General features: G+C 33.6%; 2 protein-coding genes across 4 annotated transcripts; one reads left to right on the top strand and one right to left on the bottom strand.

Moving 5' to 3' along the window:
* Positions 1 to 583: 583 nt before the first annotated feature.
* On the top strand, positions 584 to 3165 carry LOC126713001 (3-ketoacyl-CoA synthase 11-like). Of its 2 annotated transcripts, none has more exons than XM_050412588.1 (2): positions 584 to 754; positions 1068 to 3165. In XM_050412588.1, exon 2 carries the CDS (start codon positions 1353 to 1355, stop codon positions 2883 to 2885), a length of 1533 nt encoding a protein of 510 aa, XP_050268545.1. In that variant the 5' UTR covers positions 584 to 754; positions 1068 to 1352; the 3' UTR covers positions 2886 to 3165. The 2 variants fall into 2 exon arrangements, with proteins under 2 accessions (XP_050268545.1, XP_050268544.1); XM_050412587.1 differs by having other exon boundaries at positions 965 to 3165.
* Positions 3166 to 7262: 4097 nt separating this feature from the next.
* LOC126713000 (probable histone H2A variant 3) lies at positions 7263 to 13846 on the bottom strand. Of its 2 annotated transcripts, XM_050412586.1 has the most exons (3): positions 13515 to 13844; positions 7508 to 7805; positions 7263 to 7413 (listed from the first exon to the last, which is right to left on the bottom strand). In XM_050412586.1, the coding sequence occupies exons 1-2, from the start codon at positions 13620 to 13622 to the stop codon at positions 7509 to 7511; spliced, it is 405 nt and encodes a 134-aa protein (XP_050268543.1). In that variant the 5' UTR covers positions 13623 to 13844; the 3' UTR covers positions 7263 to 7413; position 7508. The 2 variants fall into 2 exon arrangements, with proteins under 2 accessions (XP_050268543.1, XP_050268541.1); XM_050412584.1 differs by having other exon boundaries at positions 7263 to 7805; positions 13515 to 13846.
* Positions 13847 to 18556: the final 4710 nt, after the last annotated feature.

Raw genomic sequence — 18556 nt, 5'->3', positions numbered from 1 at the left:
TATTAATTTGGACTAAATTCTATTGGTTTCATTTTAAAACCAAAACTTTATACTTTATAATTTATTGTATCAAATATAATAATTGAATATTTGTGGACTAAATTTTAATTTAATTCCTTTCAAAAAAAAATAAATAAATAAAAGGATTAAACACAAAAGGCTTATAAAAACTTTCTTTATTTGTTACGTTGTTTAAGTGTTTAAGTGGCACTAATTTATATTTTTGTCCCGCAAGTTTTTTTTAATAAAATTTAGAATTGATTTAGCATTTTCCTTTAATGCACTTATGTAAGTAAGAGATTAAAAAAGAAGTTAGTTCACTTCAGATAAGATTTAGAGATTAAAATCTGATTTCAGTTTTCTCAAAAAAAAAAAAAAATCAGATTTCAAAATTTTCGACTGTTGTTGTTGTTTTATTTATTTATTTATTTTATTTTTTTGAGAAACAATTCAAACAAAGAGGTTGTTGTTGTTAAATAGTTAGAAGAAGAAGAATCGGAGAAAGTTGTAACTAAAAAAATCTCAGTAACTGTAATGCGGACAAACTAGCACTAACTGCACCAAGTTCACTGGAGAAGACACATTTGGGATTCAAATATAAAAGTTTAAGAGTTCACCACAACACAACAAAAAAAACAACACACACATCGCCTCTTTCATTAAACAATTCGAAAATCACAAAATATTTCTGCTCTCTGTGTCATTGTTTTCTCCGGCACAAAGAAGAGCACCTCTGCTCAGATGCCAATTTAAGGTAAGGCTTTTTCATTCTCTACTGGGTCTCTTGCATGTCTTGAAGAATCTCTCTTCTGCATTATTTCATTTAAATATTCATTTGTTTTTCGCACTTTACATTAAGAAACTTTATTTTTTGATAAGTACTTTACATTAAAAAACTTATAGTAAATGTATTTAAAAGTTTGTCCTTCTGTAATTTTTTTCGTTCTTTTTTTGTTTTTGGCAGGAATGTTTTAGGTTCTTTGAGCTGCATTTTCTAATTCTATGTTATGAAAGTTTTCATTTTGATCCATTTATAAGCCCTTTCTAAGGTACCCTTTCCTTGTCAGGTTCTGAAAATCCGAGAAAATACAGTTCCAGTACACCTAAATTTGTTTATTCTCAGCCCAACAACCAAAAACTTATTTTACTAATTACCCAGGTCATACATTTCGATTTGTTGAGCAAATGCACTTCCTGTGACCTCAAAAATTCATAGAATTTTTGCTTTAAGGGAAAGGGAAAAGGGTTCATGCTCTTTTTCACTTTCTCATTTGGATCATCACAGGAATTGTTTTATTTTGTCAATTCTGATCCGCACCATTCCAATTAGTGTAATCAACTTCTTACCAAAAATGTCTGAATCCAATCCAAACATTCCCTTGATTCCACAGCTGTCCTCGCGAAACCTCCCTGATTTCAAACAATCTGTGAAGCTGAAATATGTGAAACTTGGCTACCATTACCTCATCACCCATGGAATGTACCTGTTTTTGTCGCCTTTGGTTGTTCTAATAGCAGCGCAACTCTCTACATTCTCACTTCAAGATGTCTATGACCTATGGAACCAACTCCAGTTCAATCTCATATCTGTGATACTTTGCTCAACTCTCCTTGTCTTTCTATCAACCCTTTATGTTCTTACTCGTCCCCGCCCAATCTACCTTGTTGATTTCTCGTGCTATAAGCCAGAGGATGCCCGGAAATGCACAAGGCAGGTGTTCATGAATCGGTCCTGTTTGACAGGGACATTCACTGAGGAAAACCTCGAGTTCCAACGGAAAATTATGGAGAGGTCAGGTCTTGGAGAGTCAACTTATCTTCCTGAAGCGGTTTTGAGAATTCCTCCAAACCCATCAATGGCAGAGGCAAGGAAAGAAGCTGAGATGGTAATGTTTGGTGCCCTTGATCAGCTTTTTGAGAAAACACGTTTGAAACCGAAAGACATTGGGATTTTGATCGTGAATTGTAGCTTGTTTAATCCAACACCATCGCTCTCTGCCATGATCATTAACCATTACAAGCTTCGAGGGAATATCATTAGTTATAATCTGGGTGGAATGGGTTGTAGTGCTGGTTTGATCTCAATTGATCTTGCTAAAGATCTTCTTCAAGTTCATCCCAATTCGTATGCTTTGGTGATTAGCATGGAGAATATCACTTTGAATTGGTATTTTGGGAATGATAGATCGATGCTTGTTTCGAATTGTTTGTTTCGAATGGGAGGGGCTGCAATTTTGCTTACAAACAAGAGGTCTGAACAATGTCGATCCAAGTATCGATTAGTTCATACAGTTCGTACCCACAAAGGAGCTGATGATAAGTGCTTCTCTTGTGTTACTCAACAAGAGGATTCCACTGGGAGGATTGGAGTTTCTTTGTCTAAGGATCTAATGGCAGTTGCTGGGGATGCTTTAAAGACTAATATAACAACATTGGGTCCTCTTGTGTTGCCTATGTCTGAACAATTGCTCTTCTTTGCTACGTTGGTTGGAAAGAAAATTTTCAAGATGAAAGTGAAGCCATACATCCCAGATTTCAAACTGGCTTTTGAGCATTTCTGCATTCATGCCGGAGGAAGAGCTGTGCTGGATGAATTGGAGAAGAACTTGCAGCTTTCGGATTGGCATATGGAACCTTCAAGGATGACACTCAACCGTTTTGGCAACACCTCAAGTAGCTCTCTTTGGTATGAATTGGCTTATACAGAAGCCAAGGGGAGAGTGAAGAAGGGAGACAGAATATGGCAGATAGCGTTTGGATCCGGGTTCAAATGTAACAGTGCAGTTTGGAAGTCTCTAAAGACTGTGAATCCAGCAAAGGAGAACCCATGGATGGATGAGATTCATCAGTTCCCAGTGAATGTTCCTAAGATCTCGACCATCTGAATGCGACGGTGACAGGTCCTCTGCTCTTTGAGTGGTGAATCCTTCTTGTTTTTTTTGCTTCAATGGGGATCCAGATTATGGTTTTTTATTTCTTATTTTAGGTTGGAAAGGTGCTAGGACTGGTGTATTTTCGTTTTCTAAATCTTTCTTTTGGTTAGTTTCTAATTGTATGTTGTTAACCGTTACTGTTTGGTAGGATATTAAGAATGTTTATGATTTTCTGTAATGCTAGATGGAGGTCAACTGAGCTCTCTAGTCAGAAACTGAGATTTAACTGTGATTTTCTGGCTATTTATCAGGTATTTGTTTCCAGATAGGATCAGACTAGGAGAAGGTGTTTTCACGTTATCTTGGAAGTCCATGGCAGTAGATTGAGAGAGAAAATGGGCATTTGTACATAATTTACAAACTATGCAGCAAAATGCCTCTGTTTTTTAAACTCGATTTTAATAAAATTGAGTTCTATGTTTATGTATACTTTTAAGTTAGCAATGTCGAGTTCCACTTAAATTTTTTAAAAAATCTAAGTGGCAAAATATGCATAGAATTCGACATTGCTAATGTCGAGTTTCACTTGTAACTCGATTTTGTTGAAGTCAAGTTTAAAAAATAGAGACATTTTGCTAAATAGTTTCAAAACAAGAGCATTTTGCTGCATAATTTGTAAATTAAGGGCAAATGCCCATTTTTTCCTAGATATTGAGATCAATAATTTTTGAAGGGAATGGAACTTTGATCATTGTCTTCATCTGGATATTTTGAATTGCTATCACTATCATCAAATAGCAATCATGAATATTACTTACCGCGGATAATATAACTCTATTTACAGATGAGTCCAACTTTAATATATTTTTTTAATTATTCATGAGATCGAGCCATCTAGTATACATGATATATTACTTGGTTTCGTGTTTCCTTCATTTTTGATTTAGCGTGTGCATCTAAATAGGTGGCACTAGAAAACCAATAGGCATCTAAAGCAGTTGCCTTTTTAATTCATCTCTTTTTAAAATGAACTAACTAGTCGCATACTAAGCATGTGGAAATAAATAATTATTTTGTATTGTAATATAATATATAATATTTTCTCTAAAATTTTTGAAGATATTTTGTTTTTCCTAAAAATTAAACAATTTCTATTCAGTCCAATTAGGTATTCTTTAGTCCCATTTGGTCCAATTAGGTATTTTTGGGTCCCATTCGATCTAATTCGGTCCAATTTGGTCCCCTCAGTCCAATTCAGCCCAGTTGCTCAATTTCGGCCCCCTTCAGTCCATTTTAGATTAATTGGTCTTTAAATTGATTCTTTTGTAGGTTTTCTTTTTAAGTTTAGCTCAAAAATTCTTTTTTTTTTTCTTAATTTTTGGATTGAAAAGTATGAAATTTTATTGGGCTAATCTCTTTAGTTTTGAGTTAAAAAATACAAGGAAAATACTAAAATAGACATTAGAAATTAGAAATATGAGCCCTAAAAATGCAATAAAAATGATAAATATTCAAAAGTCTTATTCGGTCCACATTGGTTCTATTCGGTCCATTCTGTCCTATTTGGTCATATTCATTCCTATTTAGTCCATTCTGTCCAATAAAGTTCTATTTGGACCAATTTGGTCTTATTCAGTCCATCTCGGTCTAATTCGGTCCATTCAGTTCACATTTTCCCTATTCGGTCCACATTGGTCATATCCTGTCCACTTCAGTCATATTCAGTCAATTTTGTCCACTTTTATCCTATTCAGTCCATTCTGTCTACTTTGATTCTACTTGGTCCTATTCAGTCTATTCTGGTCCTATTCGGTTCATTATGTCCACTTTAATCCACTTCAGTCCTATTCGGTCCATTCGGTCTACTTTGGTCCTATTCGGTCCATTTTGTCCACTTTGGCTCCATTCGGTCCATTCTGTCCACTTCAGTTCTATTTAGTCCACATTGGTCCTATTTGGTCCATTTTTTATCTTCAGTCCTATTCGGTCCTATTTGGTCCCATTCGGTCCATTCTGTCCTATTCAGTCCACCTTGTTCTTATTCTGTCCATTCGGTCCACCTTGTTCCTATTCGAACCATTCGGTCCTATTCTGTCCATTTGGTCAACTTTGTTTCAGTTGGTCCAATTTGGTCAATTTGGATCACTTCAATTTATTTTGGTCCACTTCGATTTATTTTTGTGCACTTACATAATGGAAAAAAACATGTTTAGGTTAAAAGCACCTAATTTAAATCTAAATTTATTAATATATATATATATATAAATCTCAAACTCGTAATATCTAAAGTCTTAAGCGTAGTATTTACTGTTGTTATAATTTTTTTGAGCCACACTAATGTAGTATTTCAGTCCACTTTGATACGGCTAATTTAAATGAAATTCTTTCTTAACATAATGGCTATAAATATACAGATGTAATCTTTAGGGTAATTATTCATTTGTTTTAATATTGTTACTTTTAAATAAATTGCATGAGGTTGAATTATACATTTAAGCAAAATAAATAAATATATACATGTATGTATGTATGTATAATTTTTATTTAAATAAATTATTCAAATTATTCATTCTCTTAAAAGAGATAATTATGATAATCAAAACTCATATCAAACTTATACTGAATATGTATAATTTATTCTCTAAATTTTATTGGAGAGAGAGAGAGTACTTGTGATGGGGAACTAAAAAATACAACACCAAAACGTATGAACCAAAAATAAAGTTTTAAAAATCACAACAATTCATCAAATATAAAATAGAGTTGCAAGAAAGAATAAAAAATCAAGAGAAAGAGAATAACCACTTTTTCAAGAGAGAATGTGAGAGAGAATAATAACAAATTTATAGAAAATAATATGAGAAGAAAAAAAAGTAAAAATAAAAAAAAATATAGTAATAAACACCAGATTATCCAAGTTATGTTATGCAATAAAATAACATTATATTCTTATATACTACTATCTTTTTAATGCAATATGATAACATCTATGAAATCAAAGAGAATAAAAAAGATAACAACTTAAACCCAAATTAGAGTTCCAAATAATACAAAAATTCATCAACCTAAAGTAGAGATGCAAGAAAAATATAATAAAATCCACTAAAAAAGGAAAAAAGAAAAAAAAAAAAAAAGAGAAAAATAATTTTTTGTGTGTGAAAAAATTATGAACAGAATGGAAAAGAGAATTGAAAATTTATAGTAAGAGGAGAGGAATAAGAAATGCAAAAAATTCAGGAAGGTAAAGGAATAGAGGAAAAGTGATATTAAGGTAGATAGTAATAGGGAGATGAAAAGGTAAAAGGGAGGAGGAAAAGTAAGAGAAAATATAACAATAAATTGGGAAATTAATAAGAAAAAAAAAAGAATTAAAAATAAGATAAAGAAGAAGAATTAAAATTAACATAGCATTATACTGTTTACCTATACTAAAATTTGGTGTATTTAGAACACTTGATGTGGGAGGTTTTTTGGTATTTGGTGTGCCCAATGCCAAATTTTGACTTCAATTCCCTAACTGGTTTGAGCCTTTAACGGACAGGGACTTCCTGACACAACGAGAACATATTGCGTTAATAATTTTAGGTACTGAAGCTAATGAAATGTGTAAGAGCAAAGAGCATGAAATAAAGATGCGTTTCTTTGGTATTATCTTCTAAAAACTTCACAATGCCACCCACTATAGAATACCAAAAGGTTTTTCTCCTTTCATAATGTTTTTGACCAGCAACATTTCCTAATCGTACCCCTCAGGGAATAGAGTGCTGAATAGTACTGACTTCCAAGGTGACTCGAACATATAAACTCACATTTTCCGTTTTGCAACCCATGATGGCCTCATAAGTCATAACTTCATAATATTTTTCCCATGCGGAGAGGGAGAACATGTTTAAAGTTCAGAAACTGTGAGTGACAAGAATTCCTCTGTTCTATCTACTGAACTCATTCCCAGGAAAGTATTCCTTATTCCAAAGCCCAAACACACGTACCATGCTTCTCTTTCACACAGTGGAATCCGTCATATATGAGGAACTTATATGAGGAGGGTATAATTCACCGAATGCATCAAATAATTTCACCCGATTCCAACTAAAATGACAAGCAGTTATTCATGGCCATCCAATTCTACAGGCTCACAAAGTTTCTGCGAATGCGTTTGCATATGTTTTGATAACTTATTCGCTTAAAGGTCAGTAAAAAAGCTTTAATCAAATAAAGTACGCTTATTTGCAGAAACTTACCTTTAAGCAAACAAGCTACCAAAAGCAGTACAAAAATCCTCCACATCTTACGGCAAAGCCTTATTGTTGGAGTAAAATGGTCAAACGGCACAGGCTCAGACACACCCGAGGAGAGAGAGAGAGAGAGAGAGAGAGAGAGAAATCAAGGTTCAAGTTCAAGATGTAACCTTCATAGAAAAATAAATACATTCAGACAGAAATACTACAAAACAACCATGCCAAATGTCCCCAACAACTACCAAGACAAAATAGAATCAATATCCTGTGATAACCGCGGAAGGTCCCAATAATTGCCAATCCTACAAAAGGGCCAATATCCACCATAGATGTCAGCAAAATGTACACAGAAATCCCACTTTTTAAAAGTTAACAATATAAGGATCCCAATATAACCTCAATCCTTTGCAGACTTGTTGATGAGTGACTTGTGAATGTGAGGAATCACACCACCACCGGCTATTGTTCCTTTGATGAGTGTATCAAGTTCTTCATCACCACGAATTGCCAGCTGAAGATGCCTAGGTGTTATACGCTTCACTTTCAGATCTTTGCTTGCATTGCCTGCCAGCTCCAAAACTTCTGCAGTCAGGTATTCCAAGATGGCAGCAGAGTACACAGCAGCTGTTGCACCAACTCTTCCATGGGCCATGACCCTTGTCTTAAGGAGACGGTGAATACGACCAACAGGGAACTGCCGGATCAGATGTACAAGGTTGAGTCATTAGTGAAATAGAAGCAAAAGAACATAATCCCTTTTTTAGGATAAGTGAAATGAGCAAAACTCAACAAACTTAATGCATTAAACGTAGAAAGCTAAAATTATAAAAACAGGTAATACCAAAATAGTTCATCAATTGTGAATAACATCCATCACTTGTATCTGGAATTCTATTAGGAAATAAGCAAGACTACTAAAATATTTGGGCAAGTATTTAAGCCATCCAGGAGTTCTACATTTCAAACTTAGTAGAATATACAAACAAATAAAACTTGTGTTTTAAAGAACCTCATTTATCAACTCCTGTTGTAGTGCCAATCCTCTTATACCTCCAAATTCATATAAGGTTTATGCTACCAGCCCAAGCATATGTAGCCAAGGATTGGTCATGTTCAATGAATTGGTTCAATATCAATGGCAGGAAGCATAGGATCCAAACTGCCACCAGATATTCTTAGTTAGAGAAAAGGGATCCATGAGATGTAAGGGCCATGAAATGCATGAGGCAAACGTAAGTATTCAATTAAACTAGAGTGTTGGATTATTCTTTTCTTATAAATTCTTTCAAAGGCGAGTGAATGGAATGAAGCATGTAGCATGTAGCACTAAATTCCAAAATCTGGTCCCCCACAAAAGCTTTAGCCTAGAGTATTTGTATATGTTTGGTCCCTAAAAAGTTACCCATTTTCAATTTCATCTCTAGAAAGTACTTCATGTCAAATTGGTCCTGTGTTTTTTTTTTTTTTTTCCCCAAATGACTCAATTTGGTCTCATCTGACTATGATGTTACATTATATGGATGCAAAAGAGTGATATATATCATTGTTTTAGGATGTGGCACATAACATAAATAAACAAGAGACAAATGGAATGCAAGTCCTTTATGTCTCATGCGGTCTATTTGGAGAGAAGTGTGAGAAATCAAATTAGCATATTAACTAGGCAGTCAATTCTCGAGACTATGAGGAAATTAGCGTTGCATGCGAGGAGTACAGGTGAAATGGGCAAGAAAATGAGAGGGAAGCTTCTGTGGGTCATATGCAGCGCTAAGTCTCCCCCTCAGGAATTGGCTGACTAGGTAAAACATGTATTTTGTTGTGTACCAAGTTAAAAAAAGAATAGCACAAGTCATCATTTTCCATCACAAAATGTGATGCTGCAGTGTCCAGAGACTAAATTATTCGTTTGAAAAGAGAGAGACTAACTTGACATGAAATGTTTTCGAGATATGAATTGTAATGTTGGTATTTTTAAAGGATACATATACTTTCTCCAAAATTTTAAGGAGAGAAATATTGTCATTGGTCTCTTATGAAAGAAATTCCTGAAGTATTAAAAAAACCTGAAAACTGTTTTAAACTCCAAAATGTAAACATGTGAAAAAGAAAGCATAGGCCAGAAAGTTGAGATAAGGAGAATTAGGAACATTAATCAATATGCCACCAAATTATAGTCCTTTTGGATATGAACTTACTCTAAATACTCCATTAAGCTCAGCATTTAAGTTTTCTAAATATTTAGCTTTTAACCAATAAGATGTCCCATCTTTAGGAAAAGAACATCACAATTTTACCACATTATTGGGCAAGATACATCATCATGTGCAGGTTCCATGCAGATGGAAATTATGATTGTGAAGATAATAAATGAAGGAAACACGAATCAGCTCCTGTATAGCATTTACTATTCCACTGATTAATATGTCTGGATTATTATCAGGAACCTAAGTGTTTCAATTGCTTTAAGAAAATGAGAAATGCCAAGCCCTTCAAAACCCATTACAACTTGATCAATAGAGCTTGACAATCCTAATCTCACCATAGAGAGAGAGATATTATTGTAAGTTGGTAACAGCTTTATTGGATGCTACTTCTGTTGTTAAGAGGCTATATGAACAAGATTAATCCCACATAAAAATTAACTGTTTCACATTTCGGTGGAGCAAACTAAGGAACCCTTAAGACAGCTTAAAAATCCAAGACCAGAGAAAGCACATGTTCTGAGTCTGCTAAAATAAATCAGAGACACTTCATAATGCTTCCTAAAACCTGTTCAACTAGCCATAAAAATAGTCTCCAAGCAATTTATCCCCCAAAAATGCATTTTAAAGTTTGAAGACATCATCTTTTACTTTTTTTGATAAGTAATAAAAATATAAACAATCAGTTACAAAAATTGCATAAATCTAATAAATCAACATTAGAAAATAAAGAAAGATTCCTCAAGGCTGAAGTCATAATCTTATTTAAACCACTGACAAGATATAATACACATTCACAATCTGTTTATAATTTCTAAGGGACAAGTCCAAGATCTCTTTGCACCTCAACTTTTTTACTTTAAACCTTACCATCTGAGCTCAAGACAAACCATTACTTAGGACTAAATGAGAAACAAGTCTACTGCCAACTTCTGTACGTTGATTACACAGCTTGATGCAGAAGCATCTAAGCCAAGAAGGGCCAGTAGATTATTTTGCCAAGTCCGTAGTTATTATAAGATAAGACTAGTCTATCTCTCGATGTTGTTGTTGTTGCTTTTATTTCTGGTAGGTTAAAAAAAAGGGTCAACTGACTAGCATGTGACTTTTCAATGATGTTTGATGGTAGGATTTAACTGTTATATGTAAGATGAAGGGATAGGATTCTAAGGTTACTGAAGGCCATTATAGATAGCCTCTTTTGAGTCATTGTAGGCAGCATTTTCTTATCTATTGCATGAAATTTCAGATTTGAATATTTCTTGAGCTCTTGGACCCTAGAACTTGATATTTGTGGTTCCAATTCCAATCCTATTATCTTTCTCTTTGCTTTAATGTTGTTTGATGCTAGAATTTCTTCTAGATAGATCTAAGTTCACATTGTATTAAGTAATATCAGGGAAAAAGATCCTAGATCTAAGCCACAAAATTTAGATCTAAGTCAAAGGTTGCAATGTTAAGCTATGGTTGGTCGTGGTACAAGTTCTGGGGTAGAGGAAATCAAGGCCAATAGACAGATATGGTTGAGATGAGGCGTATGATTGAAGAATTTTCATGAGTTGTACAAGTTCTTTAGTGACAGGAACCAGCAGGAGCCCGTACAGAGATGCTGAAAGGTGAATGCAAACCCTAGGACACCAAAATGTGGATGATGATTATTATTATTTATATAATTTGATAGTTAAAATATGGGGGGGGGGGGGGGGTTTGAACCTTGGATGTTTCCATTGGAAATGTCGGGAGGTGCTGGTTGGGCTACAAGGCTCTTGATAGAGGATGAGGAGGATGAAAAAAAAAAAAAAAAAAACCCTTTCATGAAGTCAGACCTATAGAACGTGTGACAGAAGGCAGATTGGAGGATTGGTTGGTGAGGGAATCAAGATAGAGCTTCAATGGTAGAAGAGAGTTAAAGAGAAACATGCTCGACAAGGCAAGCCAAAAATCAAGTGTGGGAGCACATGAAATTGAAGCTACAGAAGCAATTTTTCCTAGCTAATTATGCAGTGAAATTGTATGAAAAATTCCATTCATTAAAACAAAGAGGGATGTTTGTGGAGGAATGCACTTTGGAGTTCAACAACCTTTCTATTCGAGCTAGCGTCGATGAGACTAACAAGCAAATGAGATCTATATTGCAGGCGTAAACCAACCTATTAGCAATGAAATGGGGTTGATTAATTTTGAAGACACTTGACATTTGACAATGTACCTTAATGACAGAAAAGCAGGTGTTGTGTTATGGTGCAAGGAGAACTTTGTCAGGAAGAGTTGGTTGTGCAATACAAAGGGGTTCATTAGTTGTTCGGGGTGTTCATAGTTCATACTGACCAAACAACTCAAAATGTTGGTCTAGACACTACCATAATGCATCAAGCAATGAGGAGAAATACTAGCAATGTTGATAGAAGTGAAAAAGGGAAAGATATAGTAAGATATGGAGCACAAAGCAATTCTGGTCCAGCTTCTTCCAAGGTTGGTTATGGATCACGTGTGATGTTTTGCTAGTGGAGAAAAGGGGCACACCTAAGAATTTCCACAATGACGGGTGAACCTTGTAGAACTTGAAGGGGAAGACGAGATGCTACTGGAGCCAACTTATGATAATGAGGAAGAGGATTTTGATATTTATCCAGTAGGAGAGTCCTTGGTGGTGCTGGGAGTGATATAATGACAACACTGAAAGTGGAGGAAGAAGATTGGAGGCATCATGATATTTTCCAGGCAAGAGTTCTTAGTGATTGTAATAGGTGTGCAATGTTGTTCTCAATAGGAGGAGCTGTGAGAACATATCTCCAAAGAGGTGACTGAAAATTTGAAATTGCATATCAAAAGCATCCTTATCCTTACAAAATTGCTTTGCTTTTGAAATGGTAATGAAGTGTTGGTTACGTCTTGCTACTTAGTCAATTTTCCTTGGTGACAATGTTGATAGTGAGGGTACATGCAATATTGTGCCCATAAATCCTTGTCACGTTCTATAGGGAGACCATTGTTATATGACTATGACATGATCAATCACACTAGAGCCAATAATTAAATCATTCCGAAGGGCAATGAAAACTATATCCTGCATCCTCTTAGGGAAAAAGTCACCAGTTCTTCTAAATACATCAAGATTAATGGCTTCTAGACTGCTACAAAGTTTGAAGCTAAGAGTCAAGATATGGGAGTTATATATGCCATTGCAAAGTTGGGAAGGAAGTACAGCTTTTAGAGTTTGATGATCATTCCCCAGAAATTCAACAACTCTTATGAATTACCTCATTGTTTGCCAGCAATGAGAAGCATTCAGCATGGTATTGATTTAATACCAAAGGTAGCTTTGCTAAATCTGACTGTTTATAGAATGCCACCTCAACAACGAGTTGACATGCAGATATAAGTTGAAGAGTTGATTAACAAAAGTTCAGTGCGCAAATTCAAAAGCCCTTGTCCCATCCCATTTTTCCTACATGGATGGCTCACGGAGGATGTGATGCGTCTTACCCCAAAAGGTTACAAACTTTATGGTGGGTGTGTTTGTATAAGCTGTTGGAAAACAGTGTTTTTAAGATGAGCGTTTGTAAAAAAGTTATGAGAAGTTGTGGTTGCAAAACAGTCTTTGGTTTTAAAAAAGATCTATTAAGCTCCCAAAACGTATAACCAAATGGGCCCGGTATCTTCTCCCCAAAAGTCAGAATATTGGCAATTTAGAGGATGGAAATTTCGAAACACTAACAGAATTTTTATAAAACAGTGGAAAAATTGGAATCCTAACAGAATTTGTAAGTAATCAATTTATGTTCCCTGTTGTACATTCAAGCAGGCTGCAACCCAATACAAAATCAAAACAAGTTCTTTTATACGATTAGGTGATAACTCAAAATCTAAATCTCCAAAAGTAATAACTCACTATTTCTAGACTGTATTAAGCAATCAGATCAGCTTGATTTCTGAAACATGCCAATTATTTATAAAAGTCGAAACTAAAGATCACCGTAAAGTAAAAGTTGGACAGGTTGAAAACACATAACAAAACCCATCAGCAAACACCAGATAACCATGTAAGCACAAAAATCGCATATCAAACATAGACACGGTTCAGTCCAGTGGGGGTTTCACATGCTCCGAAATAGTGCAAAATTGAATGACCCATTACGTGAAATTAAACAACAAAGAAAACCCAGTAACCCAAAACCAAAGAAATGCAAGAAACAGAGTACCTGAAGACCAGCTCGAGAGGAACGAGTGACGGGCTTTTTCTTGTCTTTGTCCTTGTCCTTGCTTAGGGTTTTGCCCATTATCAAACCCTTTGCGCCTTTCCCTGACATCTTTTCTGCTAAATCTCTAATCTAATCGAACCAATTTGATTGATTGAACTATCAAGAGGGATATCGAGCTCCTCTGACTCTTAACTCTGTGAGATATAGAAAAATCGATTTTGGTTTGGGGTAGAAAGTAGAAACTAGTGTGATACACAGTCAAACAAGGATCGGGGTGAGAGGAGGCCCGTGCTTTCTTGTCGTGTATTTGGGGAAAAAGAAAACGAAAAGGCCAAAAAACACAGAGCTGTTTCTCATTAATGAGAAATTTTAGCTTTCTATAAAGGGTCATTCAGTCATTCTACCTTCTAGGTACTTTAAAAAAAAAAAAAAAAAACCAACGCAAATCTTAATTATTAATTATTACTTTAGTATTTTTTTTAATGGGAATTTAGTTTTTTTTTTTTTAATGGGATTTTAGTATTGTTTTGATCTAATTGTTAATTTAATTTTTAGTGGGATACTAGTTATTGGTAAAGCAGGTGAGTTTATATAAAGTTATAAACCCAAAAAAAAAAAAAAAAAAAAAAAACAAATAGTTCCCCTCTCAACTTTTTCTTTCGTGTTCTCTACTTTTTCTAGATTGCTTCTTCTTAAAAAGAAAAACTAGATTACTTTTTCTTGCGTTCTCTTTGCCATCAAGTGGATTAAAATCTCAGGGAAAGGATTAAAATCATTTTGATATTGTTAAAAGTAATGATAAGAATGATAAAACCCTAATTTCACTGCCATTGTTTTGTTTCCCTTTTTTATTTATTAGTCTTTTGGGATTACCCACTTGAAAAGGTTGTTTTCTATGATAATGGGGCTAATTCTCTAAAATGTTCATGAAATTTTTTTTTTGAAAGATAATTAGTTAATTACAACATGCTTAGCAGCTCGAACCCTTTTCCCCCTAGACTCCCAAGTACTTTGTACATGAAGAGGTGTCAATTCAGCTACAAAATCTTTGCTATGTTCATGAAAGTTAGAATCAAGTATAAGGCGGTAATATACTGGTCTAGAAGCTTGTAGCAAAGTACTAGAATATTATGTGTGTGATAGCAATATATTGTTTCCACATAAAAAGTCATAGTTCAAGATATTGCTCAATATTGACTTTGGAACTACATTGCTGAATACGGGTTCAAGTTATTGACACCCTCATTATGCATACTATTTTATCTTAACCCAAAATTTTATGAACTAATTTTTTATAAAAATTAGTGGGGGATTGTTGGAATGTTTTTATAAAAATTATTATAAATTAAGTGAAAGAAAAGAAAAATCTTTTTCATTGATGGCATAACAGTTTCGTGCTATTAAATTAAAATTTAGTAATAATATCATAACTTGCCAATTATGAGTTGGTCAAATCAATGCAAACTGATTATCAAATTTTTTTTTTCAAACGTTGAAGTGAATGTTGCTAATCTTCTAAGCTTCTTTCTTACAATAAATTTGAAGAGTCATAGCAATTAAAAAAAACTAGTCGCTAACCCGTGCAATGCACGGGATAGTTAAACAAAATTTATACATATTCACTTTTATTGGTACAATCATTTGAAAATAATTATAACTAATACCCAAATGTAAGAGACACATTGACTTACTATTTAAAGTAGTCTTTTGAAGAATTTACACATATTGTGCAACTGAGCCTTAATTTCTCATCAACAATAAAAACATGGAAATTCAAAACATGGAAAGAAAATAAAAATTACAACAATTAATTCCATTATCTTTCATGCTATACTTTGTAATTGTACGGAATTAAGTCAACTCAGTTTAAGTAGTTGTAATAAAATTGGCTTCAACTATTCTCTATTCTATAGAGATATGAACATATTGAATTTCTCAAACAATTACCGGTATTGCAATAAAATGATTTATTATTGAAAATAAGAAACAAAGAAAATCTATCTATAGTTTAAGAAACACAATATACTAAAATTAAAGAGATAAAATTTTCGAAGGACAAAATATTATAGATAATTTTAGAAACAGATTATACACTTAAAATGGTTAGTAATTTATAGCACTTACCCCCCACTATTAGTATACAGATACCAAGTGCGGTCGTCGTAACCCTTTGAAAGAACCTTCCCCTATTGGACCCTATCAAAAAAAAAAAAAAAAACACCCAATTAACAAAATTGATCCAAAAGGGTCTAAAAAGCACACAAAATCAATTCAAAAACAAAAATATGAGACAAAGTAATTACTTTCCGCTGCCAATGAAATCGTCTTTTGTATTACTGTTCCAAACTGCAACACTTATCTCTCTAAGGCCTTCAATTAACGAAAACACGAACTTTTCTTGGAATACCGGAGTATTATGACCATCTATACACACACAAAAAAAACAAAATCAGCATAACTCACTATAACTCTATAGAAGCCTAAAAAATATAAAGAGAAATTAAAGGGGTTGAATTTGATATTTATGTTTTGAGAGAGAGAGTTTGCAGAAACTGTGGCTTTATATTTCTTAACTTGAGAGAGGGGTAAGGTTGCTAGGGTTTTGAGGTGTTATAATGTTTTTATTTTTATTTTTTATTTTTTAAATATTGTGCTGACGTGGAAAAATATGGTGCCAGCAAAGACTTCGGTTTTATATATATATATAGATTACACCTAACCTTTATCTTATTAAAGATGGTTTTAACTGGCATTATTTCTTTACTTTATATAGGCTTGTATTGCCGGCTATAGAAGAGCATGAATAGCTTCAGTCTTCTCTCTAAAAACAAGTATTCTCAATATACTTTTTAGAGTTATTTTCCTCACATTTTCTAGTATATAATTTACAAATAATGTTATTTTTATATATTTTATTCTGGGTTCAAGAAAGTATTGTTTGAGAATTTCTCATCCTAAAAGTGTTGTAGACTTTGTTAGGATATTCAGCTTGGTGGTTGGACTTTTGTATCCTAAGGGTGGCACACAAAATTGTTAGTATACTACACCGAAAATTCCGTAGACGATATGTATCGTCTCAAGAGAGAGACCTAATCCTTGCCTCAACTCCACCACCTTAAACTCATCACTCATGGAATTGACATTAATTTATTTATCTTGTCATGAGATATTATGAAGCACATCAATGAGGCAATATCTCTCAATTTGTTCTCTATGTTACAATTATTGTGGAATATCTTTATATAAACAATTATTCGGCATTTTATTTTTATGTTTGTATGTTGGTTAGCAATTTAAATGAAAGTAAAAAAAATTGTCATTCAAGGGTTGAGGTTTGGTTGTTTTTTGGATTTAAGGTGTATAATATTGGATAAAGATTTATGCAAATAGCTAATTGATAATTTTGACCCAAACATGTGTACATTGGATATTTATGGTAAGAGATTATCGATATCCACTAGATATTTTGAGTACATTATGAGAATAAAGCCAAACAGGGTTGAAGTATCTACCGTTGTGAGCACAAAAGATATAAAGTATACATGCTAACATGGACTCAATGTGGGAGGGGATATACCAATTAAAGTCTTAGAGGACAAATTGAAAGAGATAAAAACATTGGGAGATGAATTTATGGGTTGTTGTTGACACCCCATTTTGCAACCTGTATTTAACCTCACATGGAAGGTAAAAGAGTAATTTTATATTGGAAATAAGAATTTTAATTATGGTCATTAGATCCTTAATTTCATTTCATCAAAATGATCTTGATATGATTACGATCAAATCAACTGGTCATAAGCCCTAATCAGACCATCAAATTGAAAGTTATCATCAAATCAAGTTTTAATGGTCGAGATGCACTATCACAAATTGAGTTTGACTATATGTGATCATAAACAATTGATTTCAATTGATTATAATTATAACCAACTTGAGATTAATGACATGTCATAATTTGATTGGCTAGGACTAAATCTTATGGTAAAGTTGCACACAATTAATTAGATAGTCAAATATTAATTATTCAATGAGTAATTTGTTCAATTATCTTTTTAATTATGGTAAATTTGGAACAATTAAATCTGAAATGGAGGTAATTGGAGCCTATTAATGTTACTTGGAAACTAATTTGGAGACCTATTAATGTTAATTGTGCTAAAATTATTTTCTAACAAATGACATCTGCTCACCATTTCGTTGATATCTCTTAGAATATTTTGAATATGTGAATGAGGTTAATTTTTCTAGAAACTAGACATTCGGGACTTCAATTTAAGCACAAGTACAAGATAATTCCGATCAAAATTGAGTAAGATATAATTTTTGAATTTGGCTATGCTGGCTGTTACAATAACTACAGGAAAAACCAAATTTTGCTTGCTTATCACTCTCACCAATCTCTTCATTCAATGCGCTAACTTTCCCCGAAATCTCAAATAAGGTCTAGGTTCATGATTCCTTTTGATCATTTGTCAATTCTCATTAAATGACCTTCCATTCATATTTTTTCCACTACAACTATATAAATCCTCTCTCGTTTCCATTCCAAAACACACAGAAACACTCTCTCTTCTCATCTCTTGAGTTCTAGTGAAGTAAAGTAGTCTTGTAATATCTTGATCTTATTGAGACTCAAGGTATTGAGTGAGACTCGCTCTTCCTCTCTTTGTTCTTCTTTTCTACTCCACCCTTAAGACCTCCACCAAGAGTCTCCTCCTCCATCGTGTGGATTTTGCATGCAGATATAATCCCTTTCTCTAACTTGTTTTTTATATTACTATAATGAAATTAAGATTAGAGCATGCTAATGTTTATTTAAATTCCTTGAATATGTTTAAATGTTCTTAAATGTTTATATGCATTATTCACATGTTCTTGATTGTTCATCACATTTTCATACATAACACTAGTTTCGATCTTAAATCCATATAAAAAATATGGCAAACATGTTTATTCCATAAATCTCAAATCGTTGAATCTAGGATACCATCATTCACACACATTTACTAGAATTTATTTTTCAATTCAAATGTAATGAT

Source organism: Quercus robur, chromosome 2 (assembly GCF_932294415.1).
Source record: "Quercus robur chromosome 2, dhQueRobu3.1, whole genome shotgun sequence".
Lineage (NCBI taxonomy): Eukaryota > Viridiplantae > Streptophyta > Magnoliopsida > Fagales > Fagaceae > Quercus > Quercus robur.
Note: the sequence above shows the minus strand (reverse complement) of the source record. Positions and strands in the feature narration are given on the sequence as shown.